Genomic DNA, 20,839 nt, shown 5'->3' on the forward strand with positions numbered 1-20,839 from the left:
TTTGTTTACCTCAGATGAGCAGGCGACGAATCGAATTTATGGAACACAACAGGAGATCAAGTTCGGTAAATAATAGCCAAAAATATTTGGACAGTTATTATTCAACTAAACTTTCTGCAATCAGCTGACCTATTTTGTTATAGATATTTCGTACGCATCAAAGTGCATCTAAAGAATCAATCATCATCAGGAATGGACGATTATGTGAAAACATTACTACGACAATGGCAACTGGAGGAGTTGATACCGAAATTCGAAGGTTAGTAGGTACTGAAAACTGGGGGGAAATTGTTCACTTTTTACGGATTTTTAGATTTACTACACCGTCATTAAATTCTACGGGATTTTCAGATATTTTATAGGATTTTTTTTAAAACAAGAAATTTTACACGGATGGAAATCCCCTTATGCCTCTTGGGGCAAATTTCTATTGCTGATTATTCGTAAAATATATTAGTCAACTAATAATCAAACGACTTGCAAAAAACTTAATGAAGATCGTGTATCAAATGTAATGTATAAATTGCCACACATCTAGATAGAGCTGGAATTAGGGCGTAACAGCTTTTATAAAAAATGACTTCTGTCGGTGATTTCTCAAAAGCCATGGCTCTCACTGGCAAATCGACAATCGACATATCCACCGAGTAGGGGAAGACTTCTCCTACCCGATGGATATGTTGGTTTGTGTAGGGGTACATTGAATTCCTAGAAATCAATGAGAGAAGTCATTGTTTACAAATGCTGTTACGCCCTAATTCCAGCTCTATCTAGACATATCGTTTATCTTATAGGATGTAAAAGGCTGATGTTTTGGCAAAAATGTATGAGTGAAACACATGAATAAAATACAGTCAACTCTCCATAGCTCGACGCTGAAGGGACCATCGAGTTATAAAATTATCGACTTTTATAATAAATAAAATAAAATTTTTGATCGGCTATAATTTTAACAATAATACCGAACTACTCCATTTACTGGAATAGACTGGCGTTATTTACTCATATTAATCTATGAAAGTTCTGAGTAGTTAATTTATAATATTAAGCCCTTGTGCACAAAACACGCAATACAGCTGCCAGTGCTTGAAAGTAGATTTGTCAAGATATCAAAAATTCTGGTAATTTGCCCGAATTTCGCCCGAAAAATACCAGATGTGTATGTGATCAAAAATGATTGGATCCCTTAAAGCTCATGAGATTTGAACACTTCAAGTCTGCTTTTGAACACATCTCTGCGAGCACCTAGAACATTTTTGGGTCTAGCACTATCGCCCTGAGGGTCATTAGGCCAGATTTATATAAATTTTGACGAGCTTCCTTACACGGTTACGTTTTTAAGATTGAAAAAGGGGCCACTGTTGTTTTCCACTGTTCGTGTGACTGCGAAATATTATAAGATTTCACCTGTACATAATAAGCTTTTACTAATTCGTGCTATTGTATTTTTGACGCCTATCTTCTAACAAAAGATCTTTAATTCTTTTTCAAACATCTTCAAATAACAGTGGCAAACTTTACTTCATATTTTAAAAAAACACGCTTTTAAAATAATTGCTACGTGCGGGGTGGAATGAGCACATAACCTGTAATAAAAAACGACAAGGGGAATTTACGTATTCTCGTCAATCTATGCAGCGATATGTTTGTATCTACGTATTCCAATCGACAGAATTGTCCAAAACGGTTTGAAAACGGTTTTACGACGTTCCAAACTTCTCAGGTGAGTGTGACTAATGTCAGCAGCTTCTTTTTCTTTAGCAACCTTTCCCTTTGAACTGGTGAACCAGCTGTTCTATTATCGGCCGTATTTTGTAGTGCGTATATTTCAGTTATAGAAAAATCTGGCATAACAGGTTTTCTTAGTCATGAACATGTAATCAGATTAAAGCTGATAGACTAAGGAATCGTTTAAATACATACAGCGATGTGTTTTGGTGAGAAAATACAGCGAAATTAACGTTTAAATTTTGGTTGCCGAAAACAGTCAATGGGTGCCGAAGCCATGATTTACCTTATCTGTTAGTAAATTTGTTTACTATACAGGTAGGTACACGAGGTTATTGGCAGTGCAAACCTCAACCCGAGCCAGGTTACAAAAACAAACGTTCACATTGACGTTTGACAGACAACAAGCAGACCCTATCTTGATACACGATCCAGGTTGGAACTAAATCATAAACAAATTCGACAGAGTATCAGCGAAAAGCAAGGAGCACGGAATTCATCGACAAGCACTCGTACCACAGACAAACAGGCGTAACTTTTCATTCTGGACAATCGGTCATGTATTTAACAATTCATTTGAATATTATCATTTCCGCGAACTAATCACCTCAGCGCTGGCATCGGATCACTTTGACGTTTATTGTTAGCGACTTACCGAGCAAGCTTGTTTTGCGTGAGAAGCTTCCCAAGTAGCACCTGTAACATCTTTTTATAGGTAAGAAAGAGAAACATGCTACACAATTATTACATAAAAGTAACCATGAAATATATGCAGTTACATATCAAGTCAACATGAAGTTATGTCATGACTTTCTAAGTAATAGGACACATTAATGTGACACAACGGTCATTGGTAACTGTAAAGTCAGATTGTCACGATGTTGAGATAAAATGCGACTTATCTGGTCTCAATGATAACACAGTGTAACCTGAGTGGTGCGAAGACGGACCTCAAAATCGAACCACTTTCGAGCTGTCAAATCGAACCACTTTTTTATCATTGTGGTTCGTTGAAATAGATTGAAGTATTGTTATCGTCCAAAATAAAAAATAAATTGTTTTCAGTAATGTTTTTGATCTTTTTAAAAACGTGATTCGAAACGACTCAAACAATTAAAAATAACAGTATTATTGCGTATTTTGGACCAAAGTAGACTCCTGCGCTGAAAAAAACCCTTCCGATTTTTTTTCACTCAGGAACGACTGTGACTTCGGAGAACGTTCTTAGGAGATTTGTGATGATAGTACAAAAGTTCCAGGAAATTTCAACAGATTTTTCCCGCGACAGAAGAGGTTTCAGTGGATATTTTAGTTGCTGCCAGCGAGGTTCTACGGGGGTTCTATAGAGTTTTCATGTTCGAGTTTCACACGATTTGGAGGGAAGTCAAATCGTTGCCATTGGAGGTCCCAGGGAATTTCGACAGCACTTCCATAGATATCGTCGGCCACATTAAATTTGCATCTGATTTGCAACAATTTATACAAATAAAAATGACTATGTTTGATTGCAAGTCAGGTAGAGGATGTGTCAGGGTTTTATTCTTTCTTGACTTCCCTGAAATGAAAAGTATATTTTGCAGACAGAAGCAAAACAGGGATGAGATTAAATGAGGATGCATTATACAGACTTTTCTGTGCATATTTATTTAAACATCTTAAAAATCAAACATTATACATTGTTCCACTATTGAATCTTCGTTTTTTTGTACTTTTTACTACTGCTGAATCCTTGGGAAACCTGAATAGGCTTCGCTTTTCGTCGTGTCCATCTTTATAATTGCAAAAGTGAGCAAAACACTTCATTCTGAATTTTATTCCACTCCGTAAAAACTCCAGCTATGAACAATGTCAACAAACAATCACAAAGTCACGAATCGGCTCTGCACAAAAAGCCGTTTGACACTTCTCTCTACCAACCGAGGTGATGAAACGTTTATTTCAACACTACCAACATGAAGAAAATTTCACTTCGCACCACTCAGAGTGTAACCTCTTTGTGTCGATCTAATGTTTTCAATTGGTTGAACTGTGACTGAGTTGCCACAGCGACCGAAAATTTACGAATATGTAACTTGGCAACAATTGTATGCCGGATTACAGTTGCATTTTCGTTTTAGCGTGACCCTAATAGTCGTATGTCACCAGATGGTAACACATATGCAGTCTCTATGATCTGGGCAAATGAAAGCTACACTGTCGCTCTAAAATGTTTCACCAATCGCAATCTAATTGTTTGTTCCTTTTTTTAATTATCAAAATGGTAAAATATTTAATTAATGGTGATGCAATTGTGAATGCTCAGCCTTAAGGACAAACTAATAGTAACGAGTTTTCTTTATAATCTCAAGTAATGGTTCATATCATGACACTTTTTGTTCGAAGTGTTACTCTCAAACTGAGTGCACACAAAAGATTTTTTACTTCGAATCATTTATGATCAAAAATATGGTAATAAATCAATTGAAATATAAGATGGCGCATTTATTTTATCAATATAAAACTCCCAACTTCACCGTAAATATGAAACTGCATATTTTTTCTTTCTCTGACACGTGTTTCCGTTGCAAATATCTCTAATGATTATTATAATTTTATCAACACCTCAAAATGTTTATGCCATAAAAGTACTCTGTAAAACAATATTCATCGTCGAAATTAAACTAAAGTTAATCAACGGTACAAGTTAACTTATTTGTATGTAATCCAATATTGTTATTTCATCAGTACTGTGTAACTAGTTTTGTAACATTGAATTGGTTACACATCAACTCACATCTTGCGCTTTTTTAGTTGCATTGCTGTTGCCTTCATGGTTACTGTAATGATTTTACGACACATAATTTGTTCGCAAAATAGTGGCAGCAACTTTTATGTGACAACATGTGCTACTTGGGTTAAGAGATGTCGTTACTGATGTCTTATTTTTTGACGTACAACGTTTTTTTTTTATTAAAAACCTATTCAAAGAGTTACGCGAGGAGTTACGTCTGCTTTTCTGCGCTCGTACGGTACCTTCAGTTTTTGCCACAGGTGAATGTCAGACACACCGTTTTTTTTTCAGGCAGATGAAGCTGAGCTAGTGGAGCACATCCTTAAGTTGGAAGTAAGCTTCTACCTAAGAGGAAGAAAAGACAATAGAGGGCCTTTTTTGAACCAATTTTCTGTCAAACGCGAACCAGCGTCTGATTGGTCGGATGAACGTATAGAAACGCGAAAATTTTTACTACAGGAATCTATTTTCTTGTATTTTGATAGTCGACAGCGTTGCCCATAATGAAATTGTTTTTTTCACGGTCGTTTCCACGAGAGAAGAAGAACACGTCACAGATAAAAAGAAGCCAATTGTCTCCTCTTCCTCTTAGGCTTCTACGGAGTAACTGCACGTGAATTCAGAAGCATGGCTTTCCAGCCAGCCGAGTTAAACGAAAAAACTCACCTCTTCAGCAAGGAGAAACAACTAAGGGGCTGTTAATTAACTACGTAGACATTTTTTTTATTCTTGACCCCCTCCCCCTGCGTAGACAATTGTCCATACAATTTTTTTTATTTGTATGGGCCATGGATAGTTGTCGAACCCTCCCCCCTAAATTGTCTACGTATTTTATGAACAGCCCCTAACTGGAGTCGATTGGCGTATTGATTTCCAAAAACGGAACCCAAAGCTATCATTCCGTACTCCGGAGGCCACATCAGCTGTACGAGCTTAGGGATTCAACCGGGTGCTGGTGAATACTTTCTACGATGTGCTGAAAAAGGAGCTTGCAGTCGGCAAGTTTCCCCCCAGTAGGATCTACAATGTCGATGAGTCGTCCGTCGTTACAGTAAGTTGAAGTAGTAAATTCTGATTTGAAATTGTCCTTTAACACTAGTGTTTAGTTTTGGTTTTAACGAAAAAATCGAAAATTTTGGCTCTGCGAGGTAGGCGACAGGTAGACTGCATTACATCAGCGGAAATAGGCTTGTTATCCACGGCATGTCAATGTATGTCTGTAACTGGACATTTCCTGTCGCCAATGTTGATTTTCGGTTGAGAGCGATTGATTGAGCAGTTAAAAAACGGGAACCAGGGATCGTCAGCTGCGCAGCAAGGTGTTGAGGTGCGTTAAAGCTAACCCCGCCCTAATAAAAAATAACCATAAACGAACGATAACCCAAATCATTGAACTATTCCACAAATGGTTTGGATGATACCAAGAACACGTCGTTAAGCAAATTAACCATACAATTTTTATTAGGGCGGTCTTTCGATCCGAGATGTGGCCAGAAGGTACAACGCCAACTTTCAAACGGTGTGGAACATCCTTGCCAGGGAAGGCCGAACTGGCACATGAAGCAGAATTCCGTGACCAAAAAGCGTGCAAGGCTCTTGTATGACCGTGTTTTTACGAAACACTAGGGCTGCACTTTGATCGATGACGAAACATACGTCAAACTAGATCTTCCCGGTCAAAAGTTGTACATCGCGACTGGTCGAGGAGATGTGCCGGGAAGATTCAAGTTCGTGTTTACCGACAAGTTCGCGAAGGAGGCCATGATTTGGCAAGCGATTTGCAGTTGTGGCCTGAAAATGGAACCGTTCTTCACATCCTCGACGATGACATACCAAGTTTACATCGAAGAATGCCTGAAAAGCGTATATTACCGTTCATCCGCAAACCTAGGGTCAAAGTCATCTTTTGGCTCGATTTGGCCAGCTGCCACTACCCCAAGGTGGTTCTAGAGTTATATGCTGCCTACTGGAAAGAAGGCAGCAATACTGAAAGTACCACAGTACTAGGAAAGTACTGAAAAGCAGCCATTGATTGACTTTTTAAACTTAGGGGCTGTCCATTAACTACGTAGACAGTTTTTTTTTGGGATTCTTGACCCCGTCCCCCTGCGTAGACAGTTGTCCATACACAATTTTTAAAATGTGTGTAGGCCGTGGATAATTGTCACCCCCCCCCCCTCCTCCCCCTAAACTGTCTAAGTAGTTTATTAGCAGCCCCTTATTGAACCACGAATTACAGGTCTTTTTGTGCGTACCCATTTACTTTTAGTCAGCCTTTAGACTCCCTGAATTTCTATACAGTTTTTTATTCTTCTTCTTCCTGGCATAAAATAGAATCATTGTTGGTAATTTGAGTCTAATCCTTATTTATCCTTCTATTATTTGCTGGTTACTAACTTTTTCAAACTAGCAAATTTCCTTCGCAAGTGATAAAAAATAATTTCCCCAAATTCGGCCGAATGGCCATTCAGCCTAATAACCTAACAATAGCCCTGAGCATTGAATATAGCCTGTCTGTTATAACTCATGATAGGTCATGGTATGTACCGGCCATTTCCCCGAAACACCAAGAACATGTTGGTGTTGCTCGATGGTTCCTAAAAAATAAACCAAAAAAAAAACATTTAAAATTCGTTTAACATTATATCTAAACCGCATATTTCAAACGCTAACATTTTTTCTTAGCCTCCGCTTAAGCCTTATACTTCATTGAAGCCGTGATTTTTGGCACTAATCCCACAAATGTTAACTTTATTATGTGTTACACTCGAGTTACTCGAGTGTTTGTATCCTTTCAAGGAAGAACATTGGTAATAATGTAGATGAATAGGATCAAAGAAATTTATTTTTGGGTATTGATAAATTCCGGATAAACCATCAAGCGGAATACCACAAACGTAACAGTTCTTATGAAAAAAAAGTTCTGTTTTCGATACTTCCTCCCTATCCAAATGTAACTCAGTTTTCTCAACAATTATTCGTGCTTCAAAAAAGTCAAACTTGACGTATAGATTCAGGAAAGTCTATTCAACAGAATCCAAACGTAATATTCAAAGAAAGGAGCCAAAATCCATCTTGGCTGAACATAAAAACCAAATTTTAACAAAAATACGTAGTTTTGTCAATTTAAACCTAGCTTTGGGTGTGCTTAAAAAAATTATCATCACATATGAATTCAGCAAGGTCAATTCTATAAAATCTAAGCATAACTTTCAAAGGACAGTATCAAAAACCAACTAAGCAGAAAAGGAACACAAAAAAAAAACCTTTTCGAATTACAAACCCAGTTCAACCTTCACGTATGGATTCAGCAAGGTCTATTCTAAAAAATACAAACCTATATATCGATAAACTTCCTAAATGTAACCGTTTTCAAGATATTTCAAATTTATTTTCATCATAATCAATTTTTTGTAGAAAATATGCCCTTTTCGTAAGTTATACGTGATAAGTTTTGCAAGATATGCATGTACTTATCTTCAACTTACCCTTGCACCAATAGACTATTGGAAGATTGGTTTAAAACTTATAAGATAAATAAGATAAATAAATGAAATACCCATGCGTTTTTATTTGCATCTTACATTTATTACTTTCGATCGTCTTTAATAATAATAATTTGTACATAAACCTTTTCGTTGGATATATTTTTATTTGATGAACTTTTGATTGGTATGTTTTTATATGTTATGAATTTTTAATTCTACCTGATTCTGAATAATAAATGTAAAAAGGAAGAATATCAGCTTGTTGATTATTCCAGTAACTACTTTGGGCAGCATCTTGAAGAACAAATTAATAATTTTCGGAAAAATCACAAATTGTGACAACTTCTCCACTTTTAAGAGTATTTTTTGTATTTCTCAAGAAACTAGACTGCTGAGTTTTAATATAATCATGGGATACCAGTTTTTCCAACTTTTCGCAAAAATAAGGAACAAATCCATCTACTGGTTTTACAAGTTTCTCTAAACTACATCGATCAGTTGAAACCCATTGTTCAAAACATATTTCAGACATACCCTGTTCCTCGAATTTTTCTGAAAAACTTCTTTCAAAATCTGAGAGACCTGGGCAACGTTCGCATTCGCGGAGGTAACAATGATGAGCTGCATAATATTTCTTCAAAATAATGGTTGAAATCTTTTCCGAATGAATATTTTCTAAGACAATGAAGCATTAAATTAATATTTTCATGGATGGTACAAACACACATATTGTGAGAACCTGAACTACCAAGTAATTTGCAATGCTTTGGTTTAAGTGCTGCAAATGAACTAAATCCAATGCTATTTTTACTAACTTCTTGAAATTTAATAAAAGCTTCTCGCAATGTACAAACTGAAAGTCGCTTTTGAATATGAATCTTCTTACCTTCCTTCTTCACTGAAACGTAATCGTTTAGTCCTGGCGTGGCTCTGCTTATCTGGTCGCTTTCGAAGAACTGCAATACCTCGTTTTTAATTTCGGGATCCAAACCGTGTCCTAACCTTTTGTTGGGGGTGGCCAATACTCCTTTCCCGTTTGCCAAGCATCGAGCTCGCAATACAATGTATTTATTTGTTTCAAACTCGTCCACTACCGTTTGCGTTGACCAAGATTTCGGCAAAATCGTCAGAATCCTTATTTGATCATCTCTCGATGAACCTGGATCAGCAAATATCTCCTTCAGTTGTCCGATCATCTCATTGTGTTCCGCAGCTTTCAATTTTAGTTGCTCCAGGTCATCTTCTTCCGCTTGAAAACCGAAGTTGCGTTTCTTAATGCCATTGGTAATGTCCATATACTTTCTCCGGGGATAGTTAACATTCTGGAATTTTTTTTGTCGATATTGGCGATACGTTGATACCAGCTATGCCAGCTCAATATTATGCATCCTGGAAAATTGTTGCTCTCCACTATCTTGAGATGATGCTGTTGTTATTGACGTAGTTGATGGCATTTCTTCGAGGCTATGTCGAGATGTAGATGGCTGCGGTCCATGACTGACGGTTGCACTTCTAGTTCCAGATTTTCAGCACATGGTTCGATTCTATTCAAATTCAAGCGACACGTATCACAGATTGATAGAGATGTATCCAAATTAAATTTCCACTCTAGGAACTTATGTTTTTCAATCAAATTTTCGGATAATTTACGAAGCATTGACGAACACCGTTTATAAGGAAACGGCTTGCAACACTTGACCTTCTTGAATTCCATATTCAAATTATACTTGTTCACTCAAAAAGATATTTTTAGTGATGTCTGTTTTCAAAAGGATGGTCATGCTTAAATACAAACGTAGGTACCATTTGGATATTAAGGTATACATATTGTTTTGGTATTGAAGCTACTCTAACAGAGAAGCTCTTTTTTTCATGAAAAATACCATGGAAGACATTATAATGTCCCTAAAATAATGAGATGGATAGGTGCATCAATATTAACAACTTAAATAGGATGAAACTACGCCTGATAATGAAAATAAGTGCAACTTAACTTGTGTTGGTTTCTATATTTAAAATAATAGTGTTTTCATTTCCCCTGTAAATTCTAAACGGGTTGTCTGATTGTTCAATCGTCAAAAGACAAATTGAAGGTAAATATATGTGTATCTTGCTAAACTTATCAAGGCTGATGGAGAATCACGATTAACTTATAAAAATGGCATATTTTCTACAAAAAAAAAAATGATTTTTATGAAAGTAAATTTGAAATATCTCGAAAACGGTTATATTTAGGAAGTTTATTGATATGAGCACTATCGTTTGAAATGATTTTTATATTCATATACTGACATCAAACTGAACATTTTGCCGTAAATAATGAAAGTTTCAAAAATGCCTTAAAAGTTGCTCTTAGAAAAACTTTTTTATTAAAAGTTTGTCCATCCTGGAATTGTTTTCAAAACTTCTGCTTTCTATTTAAGTTTTCATTAAAAAAATATAAAAAAAATCAAAAATACGTTTTTTTTTTGTTATTTAAATTTTGAGGTTTATTTTTTTTTTTTTTTGTAAAAAAACGAAAAAAATTCCATGTATATTTTTTTTATAAAGCTTTATTAGTTTCCTACAACTCCTTAGTATTTGTTTTTTTCTACAACCAACTGTTTTCGAACTACTTTTTTTTTTAAAGTATGTGTGCAAAACACATAGGCCCTTTTCAAAAATTACTCTTGAGTCAAAAGGGTCTCCTCTCCTGCGGAAAATACTTGGTGTATCATACTGAAAATATGTGCCAAGTATCATCCAGATCGAAGATGGTCGAGCACGATTTCAGGTTTTTTCAGCTCATTCTGGATGGAATCCCTCAAAGGTCTTTTCTATAACATCCAAGCATGTTTTTCAAATGACGGAACCAAATCCAACTTGGCTGATCAAGAAACCTAAATTTCTATAAAAATACGTACTTTTTGTGGATGTAAACCCAGTTTTCTCAACAATTGTGCTTGCTTTAAAAAAAATCTTCCATCAGGTATGAACGAAGGTCTTTAAATTCTCAGCCTAATTTTCAAATTGATGTGAATCTCACAAGAACGAGGAAGGAATCTAAGGGACCGGAATCTACGTTAAAAGTTAGGTAAATCACTTCAGGGAAGCTCAGACTAACATTCAATATAATTTAATCACTCAACAGAAAAGTTTGGACTCCCTGAGGAAGGTTTTGAACCACTTCAGAAAAGGTTGGACACCATTTGGAAAAATTAAGCTCAAAAAATTGTCGGTTCACCTCGGAAAACTTTCTACACTTTCACTAAGCAAGATTGTGTCCTTGTCAAATGCCAAAGCAGCAAACATCTGGAGCTCTCTTAGGAAAATATCAAACCCGTTCTGACTAGTTTGGTTTCAGTTCGGAAAAAGTTGAATCAATGCAGGAAACCTTGGATTCATTTAGGAACAGGATTAATCAGCTAATGTTGCCTTCCTTCATAAAATGCAAAACCAATTCTTTAAAGGTTGGAATTTGAATATGTTGAATCACTTCAGGAAAGTTTTGACAACTTTAAAAAGGATTGAATAACATAACAGAAAAGTTTAGACTCAGTTAGAAAAATGTTGATGACTTATTCGAAAGTTTGAACTCACTTCAAAAAAGTTCAGACTCAGTTTTGAATCTGCTTTGAAAAGTGTCACCTCACTTAGGAATTTCCTGAATCGTTTTTGATTTGGTCTCACTTCTAAAAATTTTAAACCAATTTTGAAAAGATTGGATTTAGCTCGAAAATTGTTGGATCACTGCAGAAAAGAATTGAATCATTAAGTACCATTGCAGAAGGTTTGTAAGTTAAGAAATTTAGATCGAATGCAAAAATCTGGCGACTACGGTGGGCTGGGCACATCCGACTGAGACAAGACGAAGATGTGCGCAACGAACAAGAGGGATCGATCAGATTGAAGGTGGCTTACCTAGTGAGTTGCCAAACAAGATTAGGAATGATGTTCGATTAAATCCGTTTTCAACAACTGAAACCGGCTGATCTGATTTCAAGGACCTGTCATGCCGTACTGGTCAAGTACCAATTTATGTGAAAATTCTTTAAAAGAACATGGTGATGCAACAACAACAACAACATAATAAAATCAAGCAAAGCGAGTATCCATACCCAAATGAATTTGCAAAAAATAAATATAGGGTTACGGTATGTAATGTGGGTCTAGTCCTTTCATTCGGCCTATCACGCAAATAAATAATTAATTAAGGAATATTACACAAAAAATAAGGAAAATATTGATCACTGATGATTGATAAATGTGTACCATTCACAAATCAATTTATATCACAACATTTCAATACATTTTCAGCTCTCGTAAGTAATAAAACTGGTTGAGAATATCACTCTGTTCGGAGTTTTTAGCCGCCATGACTTCTAAGGTTAAGATGGGAAGGTTGCACTGACGATCATCAAATGGCCTGATTATGGCATTTATTGAATGGAATTACCTGATAATACACACTAGACGTAAAACTCACAGTTACTGTTTGAATATTTTATGTTTATTTTAATTGTTTAACAACGTTTTCACAAGTAAATCATGGACCCAACTTTAGGGACACATTTCTTTTCTATGTTCCTAACTTTGGCCCATGAAATTCATTTGACAGCATATAGCAATAAGAGTAACGTCAACAATGTGGTTTGCATTTGGATGATAAGGAACGAACAGGAAGGGAGATTTTTTCTGCCAAATCTGTATAATGAACATCACAATGTTTTGATTTAGATATTCTGCGGTCGAAAGACGATAAGCGAAATTTTTAATTTTTAATTTTTAACTTGAGTGATTTAATGTAGTTTTCGTAAAATTTTCTCTAAGAAATGTTTTGAGGAATGAAGAGTATTAAGTTAACAGTGATAGTGATAAAAAAAAATACATAAGAAAACGTTACCAAGAGCGTTTTTTTTGAGAATCAAACAGGATAGGACGAAGTTGCATCCATAAATAGACCCAATTTGGGGACAATAGACCGATATTACATACATTTCCCTGGTGAGTTTTTGTCTTAAAAAAAGTAAGTTTTTCAACTTTTTGCGGTTCCTGATAGCAAACGACATGATAAGCATATCTAAGCATACCATTTAGCAGTAGAATATCGTTTGCAGGTAAATTAATTGATGAGTTATGATTAAAAACGTAATCTATGGCTGCATATTAGACCGAGGTTAGGGACGTATACCCTATACTGAAAGTTTTATTTTATTTCCCCCTTGGTGACATTCCAAAATTTTGAAGGGGGGTGACAAAAGAAAAACTTGATATTTGTTCCGGCCTTATCATGTTTTGAAAGTTCCTTTGATTTTACCATCAACATCGCATAATTCAGAAGCTCTACCTTTGACATATCGAGTCGTAGAAAGACACTACAAAGATCATCGACCAAAGTGATTTGTAGATATATCGACTTATGGAAAGTACGATGCATGGAAAAATTAAGGGACCGCAGAATCCATCGACTAATAGAATATTGAGTTGTAGAAAATTAACTGTAATTAATTTTCGTTTCGTGTACGAATTCTCAAAATTTTGGCTCACCTAACACTGATAACTCTTCAAATTTTAAACTTTTTAAATGATTTTTTTTTTGGAAAATGGGCATTGAATTAAACAATTTAATTACTGCATTCAAATGTACCTATCTACGGATCGTACTCCATTAAAAGTTAACAACACTGATGTTCTTTGAGCACTTCTGGAAATTCTACAGTTGTTACTTCAGAGCTTTCTTAGTCTGTACCATTTTTCGATTAGTTTGTTGTGTGGGAAGTCAAGTAAAGTCATACTCTATTATGCCCAGGAAGGACGAGAAATTTTACAACGTGAAAAACTCCTAGACCGAACCAGGATTCGAACCCAGCTGCTTTTAGTGTGATTTTGCTTTGGAGCTGGGCCTTTACAGACTGAGCACACTAGGAACTAACTCTAGAGATAGCACCAAATTATTTCAAAGAAAAATTCTAAGGGAGTTTTGGAAAGAATTCTATGACCATTTTAACTAGAATTCCATGTCAATTCCAGGGAGATTTTCATGGATTGTAAGATACTTCCAGGTGAATTTCAAGGAGAGTTCAGAGATTTTGTTTGTTCTGTGCAAAATTCATTTCTAATGATTATTCCAAATAAGTCCTGAGAAGAATTTCTAGATGATGACTGATGACAATTTCAAGAAAATTCCGCTGGTATTGAATTCTGAGGATAGTTCCAACATAATTCTAGGGAAAATTTGAAGGTGATTGTAAAAATAATGTCAATTGAACTCTGAAGTTCCAAGGGAATTTAGAATTGAATGTCAATCGGATCGAGGGTGCAATTTCAAAGAAATTCTAATAAGATTACCAAGGGAATTCCGAGGATAACTTCAGCGCATTTCCAGAATGCCAAGAAATTCCTGAACAGAGTTTTAGATTTTTTCTGAGCGGAATTGGATGAAAATTTATTGCAGAATTCAAAAAAATAATAAATAGCATTTCGATAGGAAGCTGCAGTGCATTCTTAGAAGAATTATTAATAATTCGAAGTTAATGTTAGTGTTAATTACATGACTTTTTCAGAGAATTTCTGGAAAAAAAAAATCAAGGCAATTCCAGAGAGATCCAGAAATTTAGTTTAGAGGGATTCTTAAAAGAATTCAGAAGGGAATTTTTTCTAACCCGTCGACGCCCAAGTTGTTTTTGATCTCCGGAAAATGCGGGATTTTTACAGGAGTAACCCAAGGATTATTCTCACATTATTTGAATACAAGATGTTAAGTATATTCCAAGAATCATTATAGTACATTGAAAACATAATTTACGTTCCCAATTTCTGTAAAGAAACAAAAACGCTGATCTATAAATAGATCAGTGGGGGGTTACTGGTTTAAAGAAAATACATCCTGCGAAGAGTTCTATGCGATTTTTCTTCGTAGTTAAAACAGAGAAATGTTGTTGCCTTTTTTATGACATATTTAACCTAGTGATTCTTTTGGTACAATCGTATTCGGTTGTATGCTTAATTTGAGTGCATATCGCACAACCGGGAAGTTATTTTTAACTCTTTATTTGTTCCAAATTCAAAATAAATTACATTTCATTTTAACCTAGGTGCTCCAGTAACTACAGTAACTTACCAGCCTTAATTGTTATGATATATATCTAAGTGTTTCTACATTGGTCCTGCCTGGCAATTCAGTATTTTAAACAGGTTTCTTAAACCTGCATGTGAGTATAACAATTGAAATCTTAAAACTAAAAACTAAAACTAAATCTTATCTAAGCATAAAGGGAATTGATCATTGCAATTGAGGATTGCAACGGTTTTTGCCTTAAGTTATTAATTATTTCGTTGGACATTTGTTCTAAAGTCTCAACATTCTAAATTCTATTTTCCTCAGTAGTACTGTGCCAGGGAGGCAACTTTAAAATCATCTTCAGAACTTGTTATGAATCCTTTGAAGTGGTTTTTTCCTGGTAGTGCAAGAACTAGACATATTGACACAGCGTAAAGCATGGCCGGTTCAACCGGGAAGTTGCTTATCGGGATTAGCTGGTCACCATGCAAATTTGAATTTGTTTGCGTATGACTAATTTGACCTAGTGACCTCTTCTGCGTAATGGCGTTCCACCGGCTGGCATCTGTCCTAATCCTCCATCGTCAAACAAATTGTGTTACCGTGCAGGGTTATTTGAAAATTTGTCATCTGGCAAATTTAAGTGAAAATTCACCAATTGGAATCCAGCCTGAATTCAAATTATGACATTTACTAGAACATTCTTAAAGGATCAGAGATGGCTGGTAATGCATTGGTACTATACTGGGGGAAAACAATTACTCATTCTAGTCGTGTTGAAAAAACGGAAAGGCACTATATTGTGGAAAGCACAATAAGATAATACTGTATTCCTAGAGCTTGGCCCAGCAAAGTTGAGAAAGTTTCCCCCAAAAAAATTTCTAGGAACAATCTTAAACATAGTGATACCGTAATGCCTCGAAATCCGGACACATAGTCCATAAATCCGAAGACTTCTAAAATTTGATTATTAAGGCCAAATATAGCAGCGCGGAGAAGAACGTCACCAGAAGCCGGATGTTGGTGTCTTGTACCCGTCAGAACAGAGAGCGGTACAGGGTAGTAAGGTCAGCCGAGAAACGAACCCATCGCAGGAAAAAAAGGCAGTACGAGGAACGCGTTATTGCTGAGGCGCAAGAAAGTATGGAGCAGAATGATATGCGAAGGTTTTACTCAACTGTCAATGGCGTGAGGAGTAAGACAGCGCCGTCTCCCGCCATGTGCTATGACCGTGAAGGTAATCTGCTAGGAGTACTTCGAGCCGTTGCTGAACGGAGAGAACGAGAGAGCATCTACAAACAGAACACACATCGACGACGATGGTCAAGCTGTGGAACCACCAACGCTAGAAGAGGTGAAAAAGGCGATACGAGAGCTGAAAAACAGTAAGTCTGCGGGGAAGGACGAGCTCCCGGCCGAACTTCTCAAACACGGAAGTGAGCAGTTGCACCAGATGATCCACCGTATACTGCTCAAGATATGGGAGGAGGAAGAATTGCCCGCTAGTTGGTTGGATGGCCTCGTTTGTCCCCTCTACAAAAAGGGACACAGACTGGAGTGCGCCAATTACAGAGGAATCACGCTTCTGAATTCGGCGTACAAAATATTATCACGTGTTCTGTTCAACAGATTGAGACCGCTTGAGGAATCCTTCGTCGGCGAATACCAGGCTGGTTTTCGTGAGGGTCGATCAACGACGGATCAAATGTTTACCCTGCGTCAAACCCTTGAGAAGTTCCGGGAATACAACTTGCGGACTCATCATCTGTTCATAGATTGCAAGGCAGCGTACGATTCAGTAGAGAGAAACGAGCTATGGCAGATAATGCAAGAAAACGGTTTTCCGACGAAACTAATTAGGCTGATTCGTGCCACGCTGGCTGGTTCGACATCATGTGTACGGGTTGCAGACGAGATATTGGCCTCGTTCGTGACCTTAGATGGGTTGAAGCAGGGAGATGCTCTTTCGAACTTGCTATTCAACATCGCCCTCGAAGGAGCGATTAGGAGAGCTGGCGTGCAGAGGAACGGTATCATCATCACAAAGTTGCACATGCTCCTTGGTTTTGCGGACGACATCGACCGTAGAGCAGTGGAAGAGGCGTTCGCGCCTTTTAAGAAGAAGACAGCGATTATTGGTCTCACGATAAATTCTACCAAAACGAAGTACATGGTCGCCGGTAGAAAGCGTGGGAGCAATAGTGGTGTTGGTAGTGAAGTGGTGCTAGATGGCGAAAAATTTGATGTTGTGGACGAATTTGTTTATCTTGGTACTTTAGTGACGTGCGATAATGATGTTACCCGCGAGGTGAAAAGGCGTATTGCAGCCGCGAACAGGGCTTTCTACGGGTTGCGTAGCCAGCTGAAGTCCCGCAGCTTGCGTACGAAAACGAAATTCACGCTGTACAAGACGTTGATTCTGCCGGTAGCCCTTTATGGCCACGAATCGTGGGCATTGAAAGAGGCCGATCGGAGAGCTTTCGGTGTCTTCGAGCGTAAAGTGCTGCGAACAATACTCGGCGGTAAACTGGAAAATGGCATCTGGCGGCGTCGCATGAATCACGAGTTGTACCAAGTATATAACGGCATGGATATTGTGAAGCTTATAAAACACGGCAGGCTACAGTGGGCTGGGCATGTGGCACGAATGCCGGAAGAGCGTCAAGCCAAGTCAATATTCAGCAGGGAACCCGGAAGAGGACGTTGGCTTCGGGGTAGGCCACGCACGCGTTGGCTTTGTGCAGTTGAGGAGAACATTAGGTCCTTGAACGTCCAAGGCGACTGGAAGCGATTGGCTCAGGACCGATACCAATGGAGACGGTTACTTCGTTCGGCGCAGATTTGAATTCAACGAGTCGTCGCCCACCAGGTACCAGGTAGGTATAGCAGCGCCACCGTTGGTGTAGCGGTAAGCGTGATTGCGGAGGCGACCTCGGCGTAGTGGTTAATATCCATACCTCTCACGCCAAAGTGACGAGTTCAAATCTCATCCCTAGACAAGTCACGAATGACCCAAAAGTGTTAAAGTGACTATATTTGAAAAAAAAAGCGTGATTGCCTTTCATCCCAAAAGGCCTGGGTTCAATCTCAATCGGCGCCGCCGGTTGGTCCTAAGGCATAACATCTCTGATCACGCCTTCCTTCGGAAGGGAAGTAAAGCCGTTGGACCCTGGGTATTGGTACTCAGTACGGAAAACAAGATCGTCGGAAAAACAAATAAATAAGAGCAAATATGATTCAAATGTCACGGAAATTGTATAGTTGCATATCAGTCCCATATGGATTTTCGTAAGTTTTGAGATAACAACGCTATCCATTATCAATTTACATCTACTTTCATATGATTGGATAAAACTACGGACTTTGATCATGAAAAATGTGAAAACAACATCAAGTCAGTTTGTCTCATTAAGCAAAGTAACCGCATATCAGTCCCATCCTTAAATTTAATCGTCCCGAGGTGAAGTTACAGTTCTGTTCAAATATTTACATAGGAATCGCACTTCGTAACTTCGACTGCCATTATCTAAATGCTTACTTTTTCCATATGTAATAGTGTAATTCAAATTGAAATGCCCAGATTAAAAGCCTGTCCGGGATTCGGTACATTACGGTAACTCTTTTCGTTCTACACTTTTAGACGAGGAAGTCAACGAAAAGGCATTCAAATGTCTAACTGATGACATAATCCGTGAGCTGATACCGAAGCTGGGAAAGCGTGCCATCTTCAACAATGCCTACAAAGCCTATCGAGAAGCTTCAGCTAAGGATGAGATTCCTCTTCCTGCTATGGTCAAGCAAAACGATTATCCATCACCTGCATCCAGTCCTACATCGACAGCTCCGGTCAAATTAGAGTCAGCTATCAGCAATCCGTCCGATACTGTTCCAAGTGAAAATGATATCCCATTTCGGGTCAGTTGATTTTTGATTTTGTTAATAAAGTTACTGTAGCCACAATTTAATGATTTTAACTTTTTTCAGCTTGAAACTGTAAAATTGGAAAACGTAGGTCCAACGATAAAGGCACCATCAGATGATACGCTGTTCGCAGGTGACGATGCTCCAGAACCACCTCGAATAACATTCAGTATTTCGGCGTTGGAAAATCCATCCGACGAGGACCGTAGAACCGCCGATTCCCTGCGTCAGTTTTTGAGCACATCTGAAACAGCGAAACATTTTTTTTTTTTTTTTTTTTTTTTGTTGTTTTATATCTTTATTAAGGAGACTTTCAGCCGTTGGCTTCAATCATTTATTAGGTAAGACTTTTCTGACGCGAAGTGGTCGAAATATGTTGGTGAAGGGAATCGTTGACTATCTGTATGCCACAAATGGACCTGTTCTGAGTAATCGGCTGCTGCAAAGTTGGGCTAGAGCAGTGGAACAGGTATTTCACGAGGAGATCAGTGGGTTGTACTTCAGGGAAACGGAGAATGGGTCGTCCTGTGGGGGAAAACTTGCTCAGTATTATAGGCAAGTGAAGCAGATGAAAGGCGTAGCTGAGAGTGGGTAAATTTAGTGATTTTCTTTTAAAGATATTTTATGGACATTTGACGAAAGAGGCTTTAATAGATTAAATTTATATAAATTGGTTTGATATTGAAAATAAATCAATATAACATTTCCTTTACTATACTGCTCTTAAAAACATATCAGTCCCATCTAGAAAAACAGCAAACCGAGAATAACACTGTTGAAAATTTATTGCTCCGTGCCAAAACCAAGTTTTGGTATTATTCACGATATTTTCTGAACAAAACATGTAACTTTTAGTGCACTGTGTAAAATACCGGTAGCTTACAATTGATTATAATGGATAACTCATTTTAGACATAAATCCATATGGGACTGTTGTGTTTATGGGCAGTCTAATAATGCACTACTTATTATGATTGCGTATTTTTGAACATGATTTTATCACATTTCCATATGGCCGTACTGGTAGCTAAACACCAATTATTGAACCAAATTTCATACAAACTAATAATTCAACAACATTTAAAAAATATAATCTAATAAATGTTGTATCAGAAAACAATCATGAATCGAAAAGTAACCAAACATCAGATGTGCTGACATTCAAGCATCTGACAATTGGAGTAACTCACTCAAAACGCTGTTTGACACATTTTGTGACGTTTCGCCATTTGAGTGACGGTGTTTTTGACAGGATGGTTGCCCTCCAATAGCTTTGATAACATTTGTGATGTTCCGTTAGCTATGTCCCTTAGAATGCGTGTGTTGCTCGAAAAGAAGAAGCAGTTATGTAAACCACATTATTAAAACATTTATAATATAATTATAACTAAATTACGACGCTTTTTTTTTTTAATTTTTCAATCCAAAAAAATATACTTTTACAAACTTTCTTATTTGACATTTGCATTTTCCCTCTACACTGGCTACATTTGCTACGTAAAAAGCTGCACAGCTCAGTAATGTTTTTATTTTTTGTGGAAGTTGTCAAAATTGGTTTTGGCATCGCCGAGATATTCGGCAGAGATGATTTTGGTAAAAATATGAAAATTGTATAATTTTAGATACAAATATTTTCTGAAATGAAGATTTCAAATTGATTTTCCTATTGGATTCCACAACAGGATGCATTCGCTTTGAATGGGTTTTGCCAAGATTTATTCCCCTTTTCCTATACCACCATACGGAACTACCTGCCCTTGCTGAGTGGTATGGGTATGGCATGGCATCGGCATAGCATGGCATCGGCATAGCATGGCGGAGGGTAGATTTTCACTCAGTGCTTTTCCATAACAACATAACCATCACCAGTGCGACCTTCCCGCCCGAGGTCTA

The 20,839-nt window shown here is 37.3% G+C and overlaps 1 protein-coding gene across 1 annotated transcript; it reads left to right on the forward strand.

The window, feature by feature from the left end:
• Positions 1–35: 35 nt before the first annotated feature.
• Positions 36–19,592, forward strand: LOC135714375 (uncharacterized). The gene is made up of 5 exons (XM_065237725.1): positions 36–65; positions 125–259; positions 18,666–18,940; positions 19,010–19,196; positions 19,270–19,592. Exons 2-5 carry the CDS (start codon positions 193–195, stop codon positions 19,539–19,541), a joined length of 801 nt encoding a protein of 266 aa, XP_065093797.1. The 5' UTR covers positions 36–65; positions 125–192; the 3' UTR covers positions 19,542–19,592.
• Positions 19,593–20,839: the final 1,247 nt, after the last annotated feature.

The sequence above is a fragment of the Ochlerotatus camptorhynchus genome, unplaced genomic scaffold, assembly GCF_037179485.1.
Source record: "Ochlerotatus camptorhynchus isolate MF236.1 unplaced genomic scaffold, CSIRO-AGI_Acam_v1.1 ptg000639l, whole genome shotgun sequence".
Taxonomy (NCBI): Eukaryota; Metazoa; Arthropoda; class Insecta; order Diptera; family Culicidae; genus Ochlerotatus; species Ochlerotatus camptorhynchus.